At 45.3% G+C, this 20,829-nt stretch overlaps 1 protein-coding gene across 2 annotated transcripts in view; it reads right to left on the reverse strand.

Annotated features, from left to right (window-relative positions):
* Window positions 1–133: 133 nt before the first annotated feature.
* GPATCH2 (G-patch domain containing 2) overlaps window positions 134–20,829 on the reverse strand; it is a 657,478-nt gene continuing 636,782 nt past the window's right edge. For both annotated transcript variants that reach the window (XM_078649787.1, XM_078649788.1), the window contains exon 10: window positions 134–1,888. In XM_078649787.1, the coding sequence (XP_078505913.1) occupies window positions 1,719–1,888 (170 nt within the window). In that variant the 3' untranslated portion in view covers window positions 134–1,718. The remainder of the gene's footprint in view (window positions 1,889–20,829) is intronic.

Genomic DNA, 20,829 nt, shown 5'->3' on the forward strand with positions numbered 1-20,829 from the left:
CCCCACCGTTAGAGCACCAATGGCTAACATAATAATGAATTTAATTGTTTTGCTTTATTCTGCTCCCTTAATGTGCTTGTCATCAAGTCAATGAACATGATGAACTCTGAACAGAAAACCAATGCCATTAATATTGAGGTCTTTGTGTTGTGTTTATTCTCTTTTCACACAATTGTTAAAAGCAATGCTAGCTACAGACATTGTTTCTTTGTTTGCAGCATAAATATACTTCAGAATATTTGGAGATCGATCTTCATCGAATAACATTGTTTAAAGTAGGCACATTTACCGGTCATTTTTATCATTAAAGATGTACCTCGGAACATGAGGTTTTAGACAATGGTGCGCAGGATATATCATAGGAACACTTACTACATTAGTTCTTTATCACCAGGTTTTATATTATTCCAGAAATACAGTGAGGGACAACAACAACTACACCTGAGATTAAAAAGGTTATTGGCAAATAGTTGCATCTTGGAATAGCCTGAGGTCACTTACAGTTCAGATAGTTTAACATCAAAACATACATCTTATTACATGCAGCCTAGCATGGGTACATAAGAACCTAAATGGTTACATGACTAAAGATTGAAGCATCCCCATGACACAGCATAAAACAACATTAAAAAACTGTAGATGTTCAACAAAAACAAATGAAACAAAAATTACTGTAGAATATGACACTCATTTTCATGCTTTGTGACAGATTTCATATGCTATATTAAAACATGTTATAGAAATGACTGCTAATGTGTATGGCCAGTAGTCTTATAACTTTCATGATTATTGTTATCGGGAAATAAACAATCAAAGTTGCTTACTGGTCACATTTTACAGAGATATAAACTCAACTACTAACCATCAAAGGGATCTACTGTACTTCCAGTACTGTTGTAGAGGCAATTAAGATCCATTTAAGTATTCAAATTAAACAGTGGCAATTACAATGGGCGGCTATTAGGTGCTACATCAAACACAGACCAAGGTACAACCCAGGTCTTTATGAAGACATGAAGTGATCAAGTGCAACTGGATTTACCATAAGGAATACAATGTGCAGCTTAAGTTGCAAAAGCAACAGTATAACTTTGAAAGCATACAAATATATGTTCTGATTGACCTTCATAGGAGTACAAAATTAATTTCAGGTTGACTATTGGAAAATGTGCTACTTGAGATGATTTATATTAAGATGTAAACATACATTAGGTTGTTCTGTTTCACAAAAACATACTTTAAAAGACATCTTGGATTTTATAACAACACAGTGAAGAGATAGAAAGCGAAGTTCTGTAAAAACAGCTTTTGTCAAATTCTTCCATAAAGATGTGAATAAAATCATGCACTTCGTAGGCATAAAAACAGTGAAGAAAGATGTGGCACTGGGCAAAGTTAACATGGCCCTACAACAATTTCCCTTTAGCTGAAATTTCACAAAAAGACTGACATTTTAGAGTAACAGTTCATGTGCTTCTTCTGTATATGGCAGTCAGCAGCAGTGATTTACGCAATCTTTAGCACCATTACATTTGCAGTCCATAGCAGTAATCTATTACAAAGTCTGATTGGAGGCCTGATATTTGATGGACAGTTAGCATTAGAAATACCACTTAAAAGGGTTCCTTATCCAGGAACACCTGGAGTGGCTGAATGACTGGTACATATGGAGTCCGTGTTCTAAGATGTTGAATGACAGTTGCCGAAGTGTAGTTCTATCAGCTATATCCTAGTCCAAGTCCCTTTGGCCTCTGCAGTGCTCTGATGGGCTCTGAGATCCCTCTGCCATCTGGCCCAAGGCCCGACCCAGGCGTCCATCCCATATTCTGGAGCATTCTGTTTCCTATGTTGCTGTCTGGGATTGGCTGAGCATTTTCACCAATCAAACCTGAAGTTAAGAAACACATGATTTGAATCAGTAAGGAAAAGTAAAGCATATTGAAAGAATGACTGTTATATAATCTTTTCAAAAACATCCCCAAAAGTATGTACTTACGTCAGTAACAATATTTGTGGTGGATATTAGATCTTCTGTTAGAAATTGGGTTACTGGTTTACTGGGGTGCGAGTCCTGGTCAAGCAGCAACCACAATCCTACTCATGATAAGGCACAAGCAACCCCATATTAACCTATGCTCAACCCACTAGAAACTTGGCACAGAGCAGTCAGTATGTGTAAAGTATTTGTGCAACACTTCAAACAGTAAAACAGGGACAACACCAGATAAAAAAATTATCCTGTAAGAAAAACAGAGCAAAATTCAATAGATAAAACAAGACCAAAATGACAAACATCCAATGAGTAGAAACGGAGTTAAGAATTAAAAAAAAAAATCTGCAATATAGCGCCAAATAGCATATAGCTAGAGAAGTGTGGCTCAATGGTTAGAGCGGCAGACCCTGATGCAGTAGTCTGGCCGGGACCAGGTTTCAATTCCTGCCTCCGTGGGTCTCGGGCTCAATTTCCTCAGACCTGATCATTCTCGCCTCGGTGCCTATTCTAATCATGAGTCCCACTCTGCACCTCTGGGCAATAGCTTGCTTAATCTCTACAACGGCCCCAACAATGCTGAGGATGCCTGACTTCACCTTGGGGGTGCCCAGGAGTGGGCTCCTCACAGGGAAAGGCCAGGAAGGGTTCCTCTCCGGTATTCGTACAAGCGCCGAGATGCCTACGGGTAGTCGTGCGCTATACAAGTGCGTAATCATTTCATTTCATTTCATAGCACCAACCGCCGCTTCTGGCTGCATTACCGGGTTGAAATCAAAAGTTCAGGCCGACAACATTGGAGCGCGGGTCAGATAAAGTTCCCGATTAGTCCATCTGAAGGTTTACCTTATAAAGTTTTGTGCCCAAAGTTCTGTTCAGTTAGAGAGGTTTACGAGGATCAAGGAGAGCACCGTGGGCAGCAGTTGGCGTGGTGCGAAGAGCAGGCTTAGTGTGGCAAATGGGCGGCCTGGAGCTTCGCATTGGCGGTCCACCGTGGGCTGCTGATGCATCTGTGCGAAGACGGGCTAGCGGCAGCTTGTACTCAATTTTGTGTGAGCCTGAGGGGCACCATTTGGGGATGAGGAACTCACTCAACATGGGTCCAGGAGCTGTTGGTGAGACTTGTGTGTCCCTGAGGCTCAGATCATGAGGCTAGCAGACTAGCTCTTTGAGTCACTCAGGGGTCCTGATTTCAAGATGGGTTGTAGGTCCAGTTCTTCTTCCCAGGCAAGAGGGCAGCAGGCATCAGGTCAGCAGGCATCAGGTCAGCGGGCAGCAGGTCCTTCAGCGTTGCAGTCCAGCACAGCAGCAGTTCTTTCAGCAGCACAGCAGACCTTCTTCATGGCAGAGTATCCACAGGTCAAGAAGTATACTGAAGTGGTAGTGTCTGAGACCCTTCTTTTATACACAGGGATACCCTTGAATTGGGGAGAAGCTTCTAGAGGCATGTCTTTGAAGTGCACAGATTGTCCTGCCTTCCCTGCCCTGGCTTCAGACTAACTACAGGCGGTAGGCAGCCCTTTGTTTGGAGATAGGACACAGCCTATTCAAGTGTAAGTGTGTCTGTGCCCAACTGCTCCATCCCATCCGGCCAATATTGGCCCATCCAGTCCCACCTAAGCTCCCACTGTGTGTGGCTGTCTAGGAAGAATAAACATAGCCCAAGTACCAACTACTTCCAGTCATGTGAAGCGCTACTTAAGTGGATGGCACAATCAATGCTGCAGGCCCACTAGTAGCTTTTAATTTGCAGGCCCTGGGCACATGTAGTACACTTTACTAGAGACCTGTAAGTAAATTAAATATATGTCAATTGGGTACAAGCCAATCTAACATGTTTTAAATAGAGAGCACAATCACTTTAGAACTAGTTAGCAGAGGTAAATTGTACGGAGTCTTAAAGCCAACAAAAATGAATTCAGCAAAAATAGGAGGAGTAACATGGCATAACACAACATGTGTATTTGTAAAGCGCACGTATCACCCAAGGGTATCAAGGCACTGAATAACATATGTTTATTGTTACCAAACTCAATGGTACTCATTTTCTCGAACTCAGACGGTTGAAAGGCTGAGTGGACCCGCCGGATATGAACCTGGGACCATGAGGTCGAACACAGGTGCCTACAGTGGATACATTAGTCCACTAAGCCACCAGAACCCGGCTTCTGAGTGAAAGCAAAATGTTTGGGGAAGATCCTACAAATAAAGGGCAGGTCCAACAGCTCTGACACCTTAAGGATGTTCTTAAGGAGCCAGACTGGCTTTAAAAACCTTGTACCTAAGCAATAGCCCTTCAGCGCTAACAAGTGGTGTGCAGCAACTCTAGTCTGGCCTGCTGGCGTCAGTTCCTTAAAATACTATAACGTGTATTTGTAAAGCATACATTCACCTTGAAGGGTATGTTGATGCTGAAATAACTGAAATAACAGATGTTTATTGTTACCCAACTAAATGATATTAATTTTGAATGCACTTGTATTCAAACCATTTTCCATAATGTCAAACCCAGATCCTCTCTGCCTGGTAGCTGCCCATATGTCACTTTAAGCCAGTGTAAAGACACACAGAGTGTATCCTGCAAATCAGGGGACACATGTTCCGGGATTACATTCCCAAAAAGTGGTCGCAAATTGTGCACCAACTTTTTACAAATTGATTCTGATTTTGCTAACCAACCAATGTACTAATAGGTGGGAGAGGTGTGGTGCAGCGGCCAGGACGGCTGACTCCAGGGCACGGGGCTCATAGTTCGATCCCCAGCACCGGCGGCAGATCAGCTAATCATCAAGTGACTCTGGATAATAGCTCACTTAGTCTCCCGATGGGCCCCAGTGTCTTGAGACTCTTAGGGGTGATTAGTTTGGGCTTTTTATTAGTACCAGGCCAGGTTATTATTATTATAGGTCGGTGAGCAATATCACCATTCGGAGTGGGTCGCAATTCGACCTACCTCATAAGTATTTATGAGGTAGGTCACATATCGCGACTCACTCAGATTGGATACCACCACAGTGATGGCAGCCTGCTGGAGTCAGCAGACCTCCAAGTCTGTAACCGTATTTAAATAGAACACCTTTTTAACAATGCAGTCCGTTTTCTTTAAAGGAAATTTGTCTGCATTTAAGAATACGGTTTTAAAAAACAAACAATAATATTAATAACTAAGAGTTGTCAGTCAGTGATTCCCCTAGACTGCTGTCTACACCCACACAAAGTTATTTTTTTTCATTCACAAAGGGGTCTCACAGGGAAGCCCTTCCCTTAGTAAATGGTTTATCACCTCTTTTAAGGAGCTTGTAACCCATCAATGGTTTGCAACCAAAATTATGTTGATTGATACATCGTATTCTGAATCACTTTCCAAAAGGGATGCCCTAAACACACCCTACCCAAATTGTTAGTCGATCTACATTCCCACAACGGTTTTGCAATTCAGTAAACATGTGCCGAATTGCCAAGTGTATTTAATACATTTAAAAAAGCCATTTAGCTGTTGCAAACCCTGTGATTTTGCAAATGGCAGGCTTTGCAACTGCTAAAAGGCTTCGTATATCTGACCCTTAACCTATCTAGCACAGTATAAGTCCTCTTTCTATTTCCACTCTAAAATGGAGAGAAGAAAACATGATCAATCGAGCCACATGGTGGAAGGAGATTATCCCTGTACTAGCATTATCTAAAATGATGAATATTTAATGCTAAAAGTAATTGGTAATCTAAAGTTTCATCGCCTTTCATTCTTCGTGATCTTCGTTGTTAAATGCACATCATTCCTTTTGATTCTATAGAAAAAAGCAATGCATTAACATTTTGTGTAAACTAAAGCAAGCGCACGCAATAATTTTTTTTAATATAACACCAGTGTTTAACTAGGGCAAAATTCGAATCTCGATTAGATTATTTTCTGGTATATACAAGTAAAACAACGGGTAGTCTGCATAAAAATTAAACATCTTTAATTTGGTCTAAGCAGCTGTTAGTGCAGGTATGGTCTGTTTAAATAGCGCACTAACATTCCGTGCCATACCCTGGATTTTACAGGAACTGCCATGAATTAATTTGGTTCCATCTGTAAGCTAAAATCAGATCAGAGGTCTAAGGCTGCTGGAGGCAACACATCTGTTTAATCATTTTTTAAAACAACAGCTTGCAAAAGCGAAGGCTTTAAATTCTGCTAATATGTAAGGAACCAGGCTTCACCGGTGTGTAACACCCGATTCATACAAACCTTTATCAGGAACCTTTTCAGACAGGGAACCAAAAAGGCACCTTTTGCACTTCATCTCTTATTTATGGATTATCAGCAGGGCATGTTTACAAAACGTGTTCTAGTGCCTTGACTTTGTGGCTGAAACCTTTGTGAAGGGACGTATAACATAGGTATCTGGGGGTGAGGAGGCTCTCTCTATTCCAAGGGTGGGGAGGTTCTATAGGCCATACATGAGAAGCAACATCCCCGAATTCTCAGTGGTGTCATTTCCAGCAGAAGGATGTGAATCACATGGGCCCATCTACACATTTAGATGGGTAAGGTGGCCCTCATCTTGCACCATTAGCTTTGGATGACTGGGGTATGATGTTTACCTAAACAATGGTACTCCTTCCCATCCATCCTACAGCTGTGAAGTGCCTGACTGCTGGACCCTCCTTGCAAACCCCTTCTAGTACTCTTTCACTCTCCACTGAAACCAGTCACCCTTAATGACATAATCCACTGTTTTTCTAATATCTCCTCTGCTGAAATGTCCACTTTCTCACACACAGTATACACCTCTCTGCTGCTTTGCAGCTAGTTCTTAGGCCTGGCATGAGCCAAGACCTTTTGCTTTAACTAAAATTATATATATGATATACTTAAATTAGCTTTCGGCCAGCTCTTTTCATCCATTCACATTATTCTTTCACGCACTACAGCATGGGGCAGTGGGATATATCACTTTAGTTATAAATGCCATACACATATATATTGGCTAATTTAACTGTGGGTGACAGCATTTTGCTCTTTCAGAAGGAGCACATACAAAGTTGTTCCCTTTAATTCCAGGGCCTACTAAGGCAATGTGTGCCGTCTGAGACCAATAAGCCCAGCAGCTCCCCCAAAAAACATGATTAAACAAAACAAGTTCTACTGACTTTGCCAATGCTTGTTTGATATCTCAGTGACATACATATACTCTCATACAACTAGACATATTTAAAAGTGCCTCCCTCTCATTGTTACTTATTCTCGATATAAAGTAAATTGGTTTAGCAGTTCTTTTTCCTATCTTCACAAGTATGAGTTGCCCTATGTACAAATGTTCAGGGATTGCTTAAAATAGAGACATTCTCAGCCTTCATGCAGAGGGTATTAGACTGGCGACCAGCACATTGTTCCGAACAGCAGAGCACTGCACCACTGTCATTTGCCTTTTATCACCTGCTGCAACGATAAATCCCTTAAACCCTTTCCTAGAAAGATTGCCTTTTGCTTGGGCAATTTCTGCAGCACGGTGCAGTATGTGGTAGGCTAACCCTTACCGCCTCGCCTGCGTCTCACTTACATCTCTCTCAGCAGTATCCGCCTTTTATTCTCAAATCTTCCGAGGAGCACTGTGGATGGTAATTCACGTGGGTAATTGGCTCAAGAGATGAGAATCTTGTATCAGCCTCTCTTAGCCACTAATCTATCCAGCTGACTGCAAGCCTAATTGGCCGCTTGTTTAGTAATTTGGCTCCTAAAGTGGCTGTATTGATGTTGGATAAACAGTCAGTGGAAGAGGAGGCGATGCCTGCTGCTCCGCTTTAACAACCAGAGCATCTCGGTGCCTTTCGAGAGAAGTTGAAGCCAGTTGCGAGGATGATTTGTATTCCTACTGTAGGCTGCACTGCCAGCACTGAGCAATACAGCGCTATCTTGCAAGATGCGAAAGTATAACGCACAACACAAGCGCTCTGAGCCAGATTCACAAAGTAATTTGCGTGTGCAAATTCAGCACATTTTTTAACCAAGTGTACAGCTGCTTTTGCTATTCAATAGAGGGTTTTGCTAACAAAAAACACAGTTGGCCATCAGGTAGTCTTGAGACCAAAGCCACCAAAATATTTTGCAGGCCAAAATGTAGTTGAGAGCTCCTGTAGTACCACACTGGTGTCTTCCTAGTGTACCGACTGTGCACCATCCACATCCTCATTACAGGTATTGAAGCTGAATGGAAATTAAAGATCTACCTTTGAAGGTGCCCTATTCTTTCATGCATTACAAGCTTGGTCTGTGCCTTTAAGGCATCTTTAGCTATGTGGTAGCTTCAACCATCATCCAGGCCTGTTCCTTTAGAATACTACTATTCTACAGCAGAGCCTCGAATGCCAGTGATTTCTATGTCAAGCTTACTGTTTCTCAGTTGTTTAACATGCCGTCCTTCTTGATAAATCTCGCATACCTACCCTTGTCAACTTGATTAAATTTCATGGGAGCGACTTTTAGTCAATCCAGTTTAAGTGAAATAAACTAGATAATCATTGCTGTGCAGTTTCACACACACTCCATGAGCATGCTCTCACACACCCAAGCCTGTCCCCACGCTTAGCTTTACCCAAAGCACTCCTGATCGGTATTAAATCCAGCCTACCCTCAATAGACCCACAGTCTGTCCTCAGTGAGTCCTCAAACTCTATCAGATGACCCTTGGAGATATTTAGTCTGTCCTCAGACACCAAAGCATGTCCTTGAGAGACCCTCATTGATTCCTCTGGGACCCTCCTACGGTCACCTCCAGACACAACCAGGCACCCTCAATTGGTCCAACGACAACCATTCAGCTAACCCCCAAACACCCTCAAAGATCCGGCCCTAAATTGGCCAAAACATGTCATGGTCTCAGGTGACAATGGCACAGGCTGCCTTCTTGCTCACATTCCTAACAACTCTATTAATTTAGTAAAGTGGCTACTAAAATGTGTGTTCTAGTTGAGCCCCTGGGAGATGTGGTCTTATCTGGTTGTGGCTCTCCACTGTTTTCACGCCTATGCTGGCTGAAGAGGTTATTTTAACACTGCATTTTAGATCTTTTCCCTTTCAATTAGATGCAGCTTGGCAGCCTTACTGAAAAGTGCAAATTCCACATGTACATTTTAAGACATTTTTCTATTGTAGCTACGGGGACTAAATAGTTTTTATTGCACCGGACGCCCCACTCCTTACTTCAAATCCATGTTAAGCACCACAGTGTTCACTTTACTGCATCCCAAACCCCACTGTGCTCTCTACAGCCATGACAACATCGCTGCACCAATGAAACAACCAGTTCCTCTATGTATGCTGCAGGGCACCTCCACCTCAGTGTGGATCCCAGGTCTATGGCCACTATTGTGCCAGTGATACAAAAGGGGATGATGGACGGAGCGTTTGAGCAAATCAAACACTCACCCCCAGTCAACTGATCTGGGTTTAATCCATCACCATTCTTTAGCTCACTCGGCCACCCCAGTTCAGACATGGCTATATGCAAATCAGTCTGACCCTGTGCCTCATGGGAACAGTCCAGCCCGAACTGCCAAGCCATGTCTTCCCTGGACCGGAAACAAGCATTCTGGGACCGGTTTCGGATTCATAATCCTCATCAGCCAGGCTATCTTGAATCCAGTGGCCAAGTGAGCAAGGGACTCATGTCTGAGCATACCCTGCCACACTTAGGGCGAACAAAGCGATACAAAAGGGGATGATGGACGTAGCGTTTGAGCAAATCAAACACTCACCCCCAGTCAACTGATCTGGGTTTAATCCATCACCATTCTTTAGCTCACGGTCCAGGGAAGACATGGCTTGGCAGTTCGGGCTGGACTGTTCCCATGAGGCACAGGGTCAGACTGATTTGCATATAGCCATGTCTGAACTGGGGTGGCTGAGTGAACTAAAGAATGGTGATGGATTAAACCCAGATCAGTTGACTGGGGGTGAGTGTTTGATTTGTTCAAACGCTCCGTCCATCATCCCCTTTTGTATCGCTTTGTTCGCCCTAAGTGTGGCAGGGTATGCTCAGACGTGAGTCCCTTGTTCACTTGGCCACTGGATTCAAGATAGCCTGGCTGATGAGGATTATGAATCCGAAACCGGTCCCAGGATGCTTGTTTCCGGTCCAGGGAAGACATGGCTTGGCAGTTTGGGCTGGACTGTTCCCATGAGGCACAGGGTCAGACTGATTTGCATATAGCCATGTCTGAACTGGGGTGGCTGAGTGAACTAAAGAATGGTGATGGATTAAACCCAGATCAGTTGACTGGGGGTGAGTGTTTGATTTGTTCAAACGCTACGTCCATCATCCCCTTTTGTATCGCTTTGTTTGCCCTAAGTGTGGCAGGGTATGCTCAGACGTGAGTCCCTTGTTCACTTGGCCACTGGATTCAAGATAGCCTGGCTGATGAGGATTATGAATCCGAAACCGGTCCCAGGATGCTTGTTTCCGGTCCAGGGAAGACATGGCTTGGCAGTTCGGGCTGGACTGTTGCCATGAGGCACAGGGTCAGACTGATTTGCATATAGCCATGTCTGAACTGGGGTGGCTGAGTGAACTAAAGAATGGTGATGGATTAAACCCAGATCAGTTGACTGGGGGTGAGTGTTTGATTTGTTCAAACGCTACGTCCATCATCCCCTTTTGTATCGCTCTGTTCGCCCTAAGTGTGGCAGGGTATGCTCAGACGTGAGTCCCTTGTTCACTTGGCCACTGGATTCAAGATAGCCTGGCTGATGAGGATTATGAATCCGAAACCGGTCCCAGGATGCTTGTTTCCGGTCCAGGGAAGACATGGCTTGGCAGTTCGGGCTGGACTGTTCCCATGAGGCACAGGGTCAGACTGATTTGCATATAGCCATGTCTGAACTGGGGTGGCTGAGTGAACTAAAGAATGGTGATGGATTAAACCCAGATCAGTTGACTGTGGATGAGTGTTTGATTTGTTCAAACGCTCCGTCCATCATCCCCTTTTGTATCACTTTTGTGCCAGTCACTTCATTGCACTTATCAGCATACTTTAGTGCCAGGGCCAACACAACTGCTTTTGTGAGGTCAGGGGTCAGCTAAGTTAAGGTATGGTATGTTATTAGGGCACGTTAATCACCCCTGAGGGTATATAGGTGCTCTGTAGCAGGGGTGTGAGTCCAGTGCTAAAAACACAAACAGCTAGGTCCTCAGCTTCCTGCGAAAGTCAAGAGAGGCAATGGTTCTGATATGTCGTGGAAGGTTGTTCCATGCTTTTGGAGCCAGGTACGAGAAGGCGCGTCCCCCTGCTCTGCTTTTCTGAATGCATGGGGTGTGTACTAGTAAGAGAACGGCAGAGCGGGGGTGATTAGAAGGTTGGTGGAAGTGAAGGCGGCTGTTCAGGTAGGCAGGACCAGTGTTCTTGAGAGCTCTGTAAGCATGGGTGAGTTTAAACTATGCAGTGTTATGTATTGGGCCCCAGTGAAATTCCCTAAGTAATGGGGTGATGTAGGCATGGCATGGGAGGATGAGGAATAGTCTGGCTCCTGTGTTTTGGATGTTCTGTAGTCTTCTTGTGAATCATTTGGTTATTCCTGCATATAAGGTGTTTCCATAGTCTGGTCCGCTGGTGATGAGGGCTTGGGTCACCATTTTCCTGTTGTTGTCTGGTAGACTCTTGAAGATTTTCTTCAGCATCCTTAGTGTGCTGAAGCAGGCTGAGACCACTGCATTTAATTGAGCAGTCATGTCAAGTTTGTTGTCTATGATGATGATGATGGAGTTTCTCGCTTGCGAGCAATACATAGGGGTGGGTCCAAAGTCTGTGGGCCACCAGGTGGAGTCCCTTGGTGAGACGTTCTTCCCAAAAACTACCTTCTAAATCTTGTTTAAGTTCAATTTGAGGCATACGGATTTCAGCCAGGTGGCTACTTCTGTCATGCATGTGGTGATCTTATCCCTGGTGTTGGGTTTTTTGTCAGTGACAAACAGTATCAGTTGTGTCCTGTCGGCGTAAATTAGAATGTTTATGTTGTGAGCTTGTGTGACATCGGCCAGCAGGGACATGTGCATTCTGAAGAGCATTGGGCTGAGTGACAAGTCCTGCAGGACTCTGCAAATAAGATATTGTGCTTCAGAGCTGTAACTCCACCTTGGCTGGTCCCAAGCCCATCTGCGAATGGAGAAGCGTTATGCTTGGGGCTAGCTACCCATCAACGTAAAACAAATCCTAGCTACAGAAACGAAAAGCAAAAGACATCCCTGCTTTTGGGAAAGAAAAATCTCCTTCAAAGAAGAGCTATGGCGCTTTGTGGTGAAACCAGATATCCCTAGAAGCCACAAAGCCGGTCCACCTGCTTTTGACCAAGACCATCACTATCGGGACAAGGAATGTGGGAATCATGTACGAGACAGGCAGGACAGCCTAAGTGGCAGCAAAGATGAAAAATACAACCTTGCTCTGCTTGGCATCAGATAGACCAGATGGACACAGTCTGTATAGAATAGACTGGCTCAAGGAGGAATTCTGCTGTATTCTGGACACAGCAGCACAGAAAAAGAACACCCAAAGCACTCGGAGTAGCACTGATGCGAACACCAACAGCTAACACAGCTCTGACTGGATGGGAAGCCACGACCCAGAATCATCACAGCGACCTTATACACAAAGAAAACGAGGATCACCATGAATGTTATCCAGTGCTAGGCACCTAAAAATGACAGCAAAGAAGATGAAAAAGAACAGTTTTACAACAGACTCCAGTCTATCCTGAGAAATGCCTTGAGAGTGACATCACCATACTGATAGGGGACCTCAATGCCAAGATTGGAAGCGACAACACTGGGTGCAAAGAAGTTATGGGCAACCATGGCCTTGGCGACATGAACAAGAATGGTGAAAGACACACAGATCTCTGTGCCCTGAACAGTCTGGTGATAGGTGGTAGTGTATTTGCACACAAAGCAACTTGGGTTTCACCAGACCATGCACCAGAAAATCTGATCAACCATGTCTGTGTTGCCAAGAAGTTCTGGAGGTTCCTGCAGGATGGGAGAGTGATGAGAGGCATCAGACCATCACCTTGTCATGGACAGGCTAAAGCTGAAGCCAAAGAAAGAATGGATGGTACCAGTGAACCAATGCCAGCGCTATAACACCACCCTTCTCAAAGATGCACAGAAACAGAGTGAATACTCAGTCATGCTCAGTAACAAGTTGCAAGTCTTGCAAGAACTAGAGGACGACAGAAACCCAGTAGAAAGTCAGTGGGAGAAGATCAAAGAAACAGAGACATTAACCTGCCAGGACATACCGGGTCCCAAGAAACACCAGCATAAAGAATGGATCACCGCTGAGACTCTCTGCATAATCCAAGAGAGAAAGGAAAAAATAGTTGCAGTAAACACCAGCCGAATAAGAGCAGAAAAAGTGAACGCTCAAGACAAATACACCAAAACCAACAAGGAAGCAAAGAGAAGCTTAAGAGCAGACAAACTAAGATTCCTTGATTGTCCTGCCACAGGAAGCAGCAAGCCATGGAAACGTGAAAGAACTCTACAATATAACAAGGAAACTCTCTAGTAGATACAACAAGCCAGAAAGACCTGTTAAAGACAAAGCTGGGAAGACAATCATGGGTAACAAAAGCTATCAACAAAGATGGATGGAGTACTTTCAGGAACTGTCAAATCAGCCTGTGCCACAGACTCCACCAGACATAAAGCAACTGACAAGGACTTGCCACTCGACTGCAGCAGACAATTCCAGGAACAAATATGGCAAGTGATCAAACATCTGAGAAATGGGACGGCAGCAGGACCTGACAACATTCCTGTTGAGGCACTGAAGTCAGACATTGAAACATCAGTAGCCATGTCCTTCCCCATGTTTGGAAGGATCTTGGAAGAGGAAAAGGTGCCATCGGACTGGAAGGAGGGCTATCTTATCAAGATCCCCAAGAAATATGACCTGAGTAACTGCACAAACTACAGGTGGGTACCCCCAGGCAAAGTGTTCAACAGAGTCATACTGAACAGAATGAAGGAACAAGAAGACTGTAAGTTGTGAGACCAGCAAGCTGGCTTCTGCAAAGATAGATTCTGCACAGACCAGATTGTAACAATGTTCACTATCACTGCACATTTGATGGAATGGAACTCCCTAGTTTATGTCCAATTCATCGACTAAGGGAAAGCATTCACCAGAGTGGATAGAGACCATTTGGAAACTCCTCCACACTACAGCCTGCTAGATAAACACACAATAATCATCAAGAACTCTTACGAGGCAATAACCTAAAGATAGTTCATAGAGGACAGCTCACAGAAACCCTCTAAGTGAGGACTGGAGTCCGCCAGGGGTGTTTGCTCTCGCTTTTTCTCTTCCTGCTCACCACAGACTGGATCATGAAGACATCCACAGCAAGGGGAAGAAAAAGGATCCAGTGGACACCTTGGACGCAGCTCAATGACTTGGATTTTGCAGACAACCTGGCCTTACTCTCCCATAGCCATCTGCAGATGTAAGAGAAGACCGACAATGTGGCAGTGACATCAGCACAAATTTGCCTCAACAGCTACAGGAGAAAAACCAAGATCCTAAAGTCTAACACAGATAGTAGAATTGCAGTCATTCCAGCAGGCGATGAACTGGAAGAGATTGATGCCTTCACCTACCTGGGCAGTGTCATTGACAGCAGGAGGCAGAGACGCCGACATTAAAGTAAAAATCAGCAAAGCAAGGGCTGCCTTCATTTAGCTAAAGAAGATCTAGTACTCCAAGGATCTATCGCTGCATAACAAGATCAGGCTTTTTAACACCAATGTAAAATCAGTCCTTCTGAATGAAGCAGAAAGTTACAGGACAACAGTGACCACCATCAACAAAGTCCAGACCTTCATCAAAACCTGTCTGAGGACAATCGTCCAATTCCACTTGCCAAGCACCATCAGCACCAATGACCTATGGTAGCTGACTCTCCAACTTCCTGCTAATGAAGAAACCATGAAAAGATGCTGAGGCTGGTTCGGTCACACCCTCCACAAGCCCCATCAAACACTACCAGGCTGGTCCTTACCTGGAACCCTCATGGGGAAAAGGGAAACAGGAAGGCCAAGAAACATCTGGCATCAAGGTCTTGAGGCTAACTGCAAGGAGACAGGTTGAAAGAAAAGCCCATGACTTAGATGGCTGGAGAGTCCTCGTTGATGGCCTAATACACCAAGAGGGATAGTAAGCGTAAGAAAGTAGTAAGTAAGCTTCAGAGGCATGAGGGGGCATGTTGATGATTTGGGTTCTTCCGGTGAGGAAGGAGCAGATCCATTCAAGTGCAAGTTCCTAGATGACTGCGTGGACTTGTGGGATTAGAAAGGGGTGGGAGACGATGTTAAAGGCTGCTGATGAGTCTAGGATCATCTGGAGGTCATCCATTGCTGCTATAAGGGTTGTTACCATGCTGTGGTTGGGTTTGAATAATTATTGGTTGGTGTCGAGAAGCTGGTGTTTGGCGAGGTGGTAGGAGAGGTGCTTGTTGATGGCTTTTTCCAGAACTTTGGCTGTGTTAGGCTGGAGTACATTTCACGCTCTTGGTCAGCATGCTTGCATTCACTTCACTTGATCTATATGCATACAGCAGAGCCAGAGCCAGCATCATGCATTTATCACACAGTGTCATGCCTCAAGCCCCCTCCCAGTGCGCTGTCCCTTTAACTGTGCACTATTTAGGATTCTTTGACCCTTGGAGCGACGCTTCACGTTCTTGCGTCTAGCTCCGTTGGGTCCGTTTGCTGCCTGACTTCCGTTTCTACGTCCTGGCGTTCTTCCTGCTCGAGAGTGTCCTCGGCTCCGTTGGTTCTTTTTTGAGCCTCCGCAGCCTTTCTCTCGTGTTTACCAAGCGCCTTGCCATTGCGCTTGTGCATTTTGACATGTTCCGTGTCGTTTCCCGTTTTTTATTGCCTTCCCAGTGTTTTGGTGTCCCGCCCGGCGGCCGGGTTTATCTCCGCCATCCGGCGGGATTCCTCTCCCTTCTGTTTGGCCTCAGTTCTGCTCCGCTTGTCAGCCGGGCTTGTGCTCCGCTGACGAGCCGGGCATCCTCTCCCTTCTGTTGGCCTCATTTCTGCTCCGCTTGTCAGCCGGGCTTGTGCTCCGCTGACAGGCCGGGCAAACCTTCCCCCTTCATTCTCTCCAATACCGGGGTGCTCCGCTGTCAGCCGGGTTCTTCTCCGCTGGCGGCCGGGTTGTTACCGGTGTTCTAACATTAGTCAGTTAGGGTCTTTCTTTACCTTATGTTTTCCCTGCCCGTCCCTTCTGACATCATTTCCTTGGGGTCATTCAGCTCTTGTGATATATCACTTATTTGGACTTGGTATCTTGCGTGGACCAGTGAGGATTGGGCTACAACTACACGTTCCAGAATCACGGTAACAGCGCATTATTGCGCTGCACATTGTATTGGTATAAGGAAGATTGTATTGTAGTGTTTGATTTCCTGTTTTGTTTATTGTAGATGTTGTTCCCACTATCAAGGATATTGGCAACCGAGTTCTTGTATTCAATCAAACCTTTGGGGTGTGCTTCGTGGCAGTTAAGACAAAAACCAGAGTGAGCATGATATTGTTTAGTCGCTCATAACACAAGAATATATAGAGTCATTAGACTTATGAGTGTTTTGCCTTCTTCACTGCAGCTCCAGATATATCCATTTCCAGAGGTTCTCCCATATCCATTCAGGGACATTAACATACATCCCGCTAGGTATGAAAGGTTATGTTGAATAATTGCGAATGTGATTGTCCTATTCAGACTCAAGAATATTACTCTTTTGCATTACAGTCTCTCTTGTTGCCAAGCCCACAAGAAGGTTGAGACGACCAGTCTGAAGACCCTCAACACCCAATTGTTATCCCCAACCTTTCCTTGTTTTGTCTCCCTGTTTTCCCCTGTTCCGCCTCCTGTGCTCTAGTGCTTGATAGAGTCGGAAGGCTGCAGGGGAAGGCTGTGGACTATACTTCGGATTCCTGACGCTCCTGCAGAATCATCGTGTATCCTTTACAGAACGTGAAGCCCAAGGGGTTAGTTCTGCCTGAGCGTCATGGATCTCGAGGCGGTCACACTGGCTGATGTGGCAGGTATGTTGGGAAATCTGCAGGTTGAGACTCAGACATTGATGGCCAGAATGGACACCCTGCAGAGACAGCATACTTCTGGTGCTACAGGAGGAGGGACATCGGTTGTGCAGGTGACCACTCCGCATTCGATACCTCTGGCACCCCCAGAGCGTTTTGCAGGAGAAGCAGCGCGATGCGCGGCTTTCCTTAGTCAATGCCAACTACACTTCTCCTGCAAGGCCCAATGTTTTCCCTCTGATCAGGCTAAGGTAGCTTTTGTAATATCTTACCTCAGTGGTTCTGCAGCTGATTGGGCTATTCCCTTAGTAGACAGAGATGACCCCCTGTTACATAATTATGCAGCATTTCGACGGGAATTTCGTAAACTCTTCGATCGACACATGTATACTCATTCTGCCGATACAGAATTATTAGACTTGAAACAGGGTACTCAGGATCTGGTAGCCTATATTACCAAGTTTCGCCGGTTGGTGATTGAGTCCGACTGGCCGGAGGAAAAACGCAGTACCATGTTCTACAGGGGGTTGCGGGAGGAACTGAAAGACGCCTTGTCCCAGATAGTCGATCTTCCTACCTCCTGTACCGCTCTCATTGACTTGGTAGTGAAGATAGACCATCGGTTGCATGAACGAAAGAAGGAGAAAGGGAAGCATGAGTATCGGTATGTTGCTCTGAAGGAGAAAAAGAGTGCCCCAGAAAAAGCCGCGGAAGACAGTGAACCCATGCAGATAGGCATAGTCCGAGGACCTCTGACTTCCGAGGAAAGACAGAGGAGAAGAACGCTTCGGCTGTGTTTATATTGTGGGAAAGCGGGTCATTTCCTAAGAGAATGCCCAGTTAAACCCGCTCAGTCCAACTTGTTGGGAAACTAGTCAGCCTGAGTTCTTGTAAGACGAGGAACTCAGGTAGGTCTGGACTAACAGTCTCTTCTTCCGATTATAAATACACACCTACTAATCATTTATACATATCAGCATATCTCACACAAGGCACTCTTGGTTTACATGTTTTGATAATGGTGGACTCTGGGGCTTCTGGAAACTACATGGACAGAGAATGGGCTAGGGATAACATGATAACCAGCACTGAAAAGGAGATTGCCAGTAATGTCACTACCATCGATGGCAGTCCCCTTCTTTCTGGTCCAGTTACACATCACACCAACCCGATGCACATGGTTATAGCACCTGATCATCATGAAGACTTAACGTTTGACTTAATCAGTTCCCCACAGTTCCCGGTGCTTCTGGGTATTCCATGGTTAAGAACGCAAAACCCTGACATCAATTGGGAAACATCCACTATATCCTTTCCTCCCGTAGTTCCGGGGCCTGTGGTAGGGGCTACGGAGAGAGAGACACACACAGCCACGGAAAGTACTGAGGCTTGTCCTGTTCTACCACCCTGCTACCACGAATTGCAGGCAGTCTTTGATGTACAGGAAGCAGATGTTCTTCCGCCACACCGAGTCTACGACTGCCGTATTGATCTCGAGGCAGGAGCCAGAATACCCTGTAGCAGAGTGTATGCACTCACTGAAAAAGAGAACGTATACTTACGTGAATATCTCGACTCTATGCTTGAGAAGGGATTCATCAGACCATCGCGATCCCCGGCCTCTTCTTCATTGTTTTTCATTCCTAAACGGGAAGGGGGCCTGCGATGTTGTATCGACTACAGGAAGCTCAATGAAGTGACTATCAAGAACCGTTATCCTCTTCCTCTTATAGCCTCCCTCCTTGACAGAATTCGCAATGCCCAGTACTTCACCAAGTTGGACTTGCGGGGCGCTTATCATCTGGTACGAGTCAAGGAGGGAGACGAGTGGAAAACGGCGTTCTGCACCAAGTATGGTCTCTTCGAGTACCTTGTAATGCCCTTTGGGCTCTGTAATGCCCCGGCGGCATTTCAATTCTTCATAAATGAAGTTTTGAAAGACATTCTTGATGATTATGTAATTGCCTACATTGACGATCTGTTGATATTTTCCTCTACTTTGGAGATACACCAACAGCATGTACGCAACGTGTTGGAACGTTTACTAGACAATCGATTGTATTGTAAGTTGGAAAAATGTACTTTTCACACTCAAGAGGTCCCTTTTTTAGGATATATTGTTTCCCCTAGGGGCCTGCGCATGGATCCCTCCAAGGTGGAGGCTGTTCTGGCATGGCCGGCTCTGCGTACAATCAAAGAAGTCCAGAGTTTTGTAGGGCTGGCCAATTTCTATAGGAGATTCATTCGCAATTTCTCAGACTTGGTGTCACCCATTACATCATTGTTGAAAAAGGGGGTTCCTTTCGTCTGGTCCTGTGAGGCAGAGCGATCATTCCAGTTGCTAAAAGATGCTTTCACCAGTGCCCCGGTGCTACATCATCCCGACCCCGCTCTGCCCTTTGTGGTGGAGGTAGACGCTTCTCAAGTGGCAGTGGGAGGTGTTCTATCTCAGGCAGATGCCGTGTCCGGTGAGTGTCATCCGGTGGCCTATTATTCTCACAAACTCTCCCCTGCTGAATACAATTATGCGGTTGGGGATAAGGAACTCCTAGCTATCAAGAAGGCATTCGAAGAGTGGCGGCAGTATCTCCTAGGTGCTAGACATCCCGCAGTGGTATACACCGACCATCGCAACCTCCAATATCTCAAGTCGGCAAAGGCACTTTCCATGAGGCAACTGCGTTGGTCTCAGTTCTTTAGTGAGTTCGACTTCACTGTCCAGTACAGACCAGGCAGACGCAACGGGAAGGCAGATGCTCTATCACGTTTGGGATTCGACACCCCTACAGATCCCATCGAGCCTACACTGATTATCCCTAGAATGAATATTGTAGGAGGAACAAGGTCAGAGGATGAATTCTTGGCACAGGTTAGGTGTAGTCAAGCGTCAGCAGACATGCAGACTATAGTGGGTTCACAAGACACGTCCAAGAAGGGAGACCTTGTGTGTGTACAAGGGGGAGTGGTTATACCGACAAAGAACCTACAGGAACAAGTCATGCAGTGGTATCACACACATCCAATAGCAGGTCATCCAGGGATTAAGAAGACCATTAGCACTGTGCGTGACCGTTACTGGTGGCCTACTATGTTGGCAGACATAGAACACTTTGTTAAGACATGCTACGTGTGTGCACAAACTAAGGTTTCTCGCCTCAACCCTGTAGGCCTTCTTATGCCATTACCTTCCCCTCCCGGTCCCTGGCATACGGTGTCCCTTGATTTTATAGTAGAACTACCGATCACTAAAGCAAAGAACAATACGTTGCTGGTGGTGGTGGATATGTTCACCAAAATGGCTCATTTTGTACCGTTACAGCATTTACCCACAGCAGTCGAATTAGCCTCCATATACATGCAACACATAGTGCGACTTCATGGTTTTCCTTCTGCCTTGGTCTCCGACAGAGGAGCCCAATTTGTGTCACGGTTCTGGAAGAGTTTGTGTTCTTTGCTCCAGATAGACGTTCGTCTGTCCTCAAGTCACCATCCCCAGTCAGATGGGCAGACGGAGAGAGTAAATCAGTGTTTTGAGCAATACATAAGGAATCAGGTGTTGCAGTCTCAAGTGGATTGGGATGAGTTGGTTTGGGTAGCAGAAATCTCATATAACAACGGCACACACTCCTCTATCAAAGTCTCACCATTCTTTTGCTTGTATGGTTATCACCCTAAATTGCTGCCCTCAGGTTGTTCCACAGATTGTTCAACCCCTGCTGCTGCAGATAGAGTAGAGATGTTGCTTGAGATACA

This window comes from Lissotriton helveticus, chromosome 6 (assembly GCF_964261635.1).
Source record: "Lissotriton helveticus chromosome 6, aLisHel1.1, whole genome shotgun sequence".
Lineage (NCBI taxonomy): Eukaryota > Metazoa > Chordata > Amphibia > Caudata > Salamandridae > Lissotriton > Lissotriton helveticus.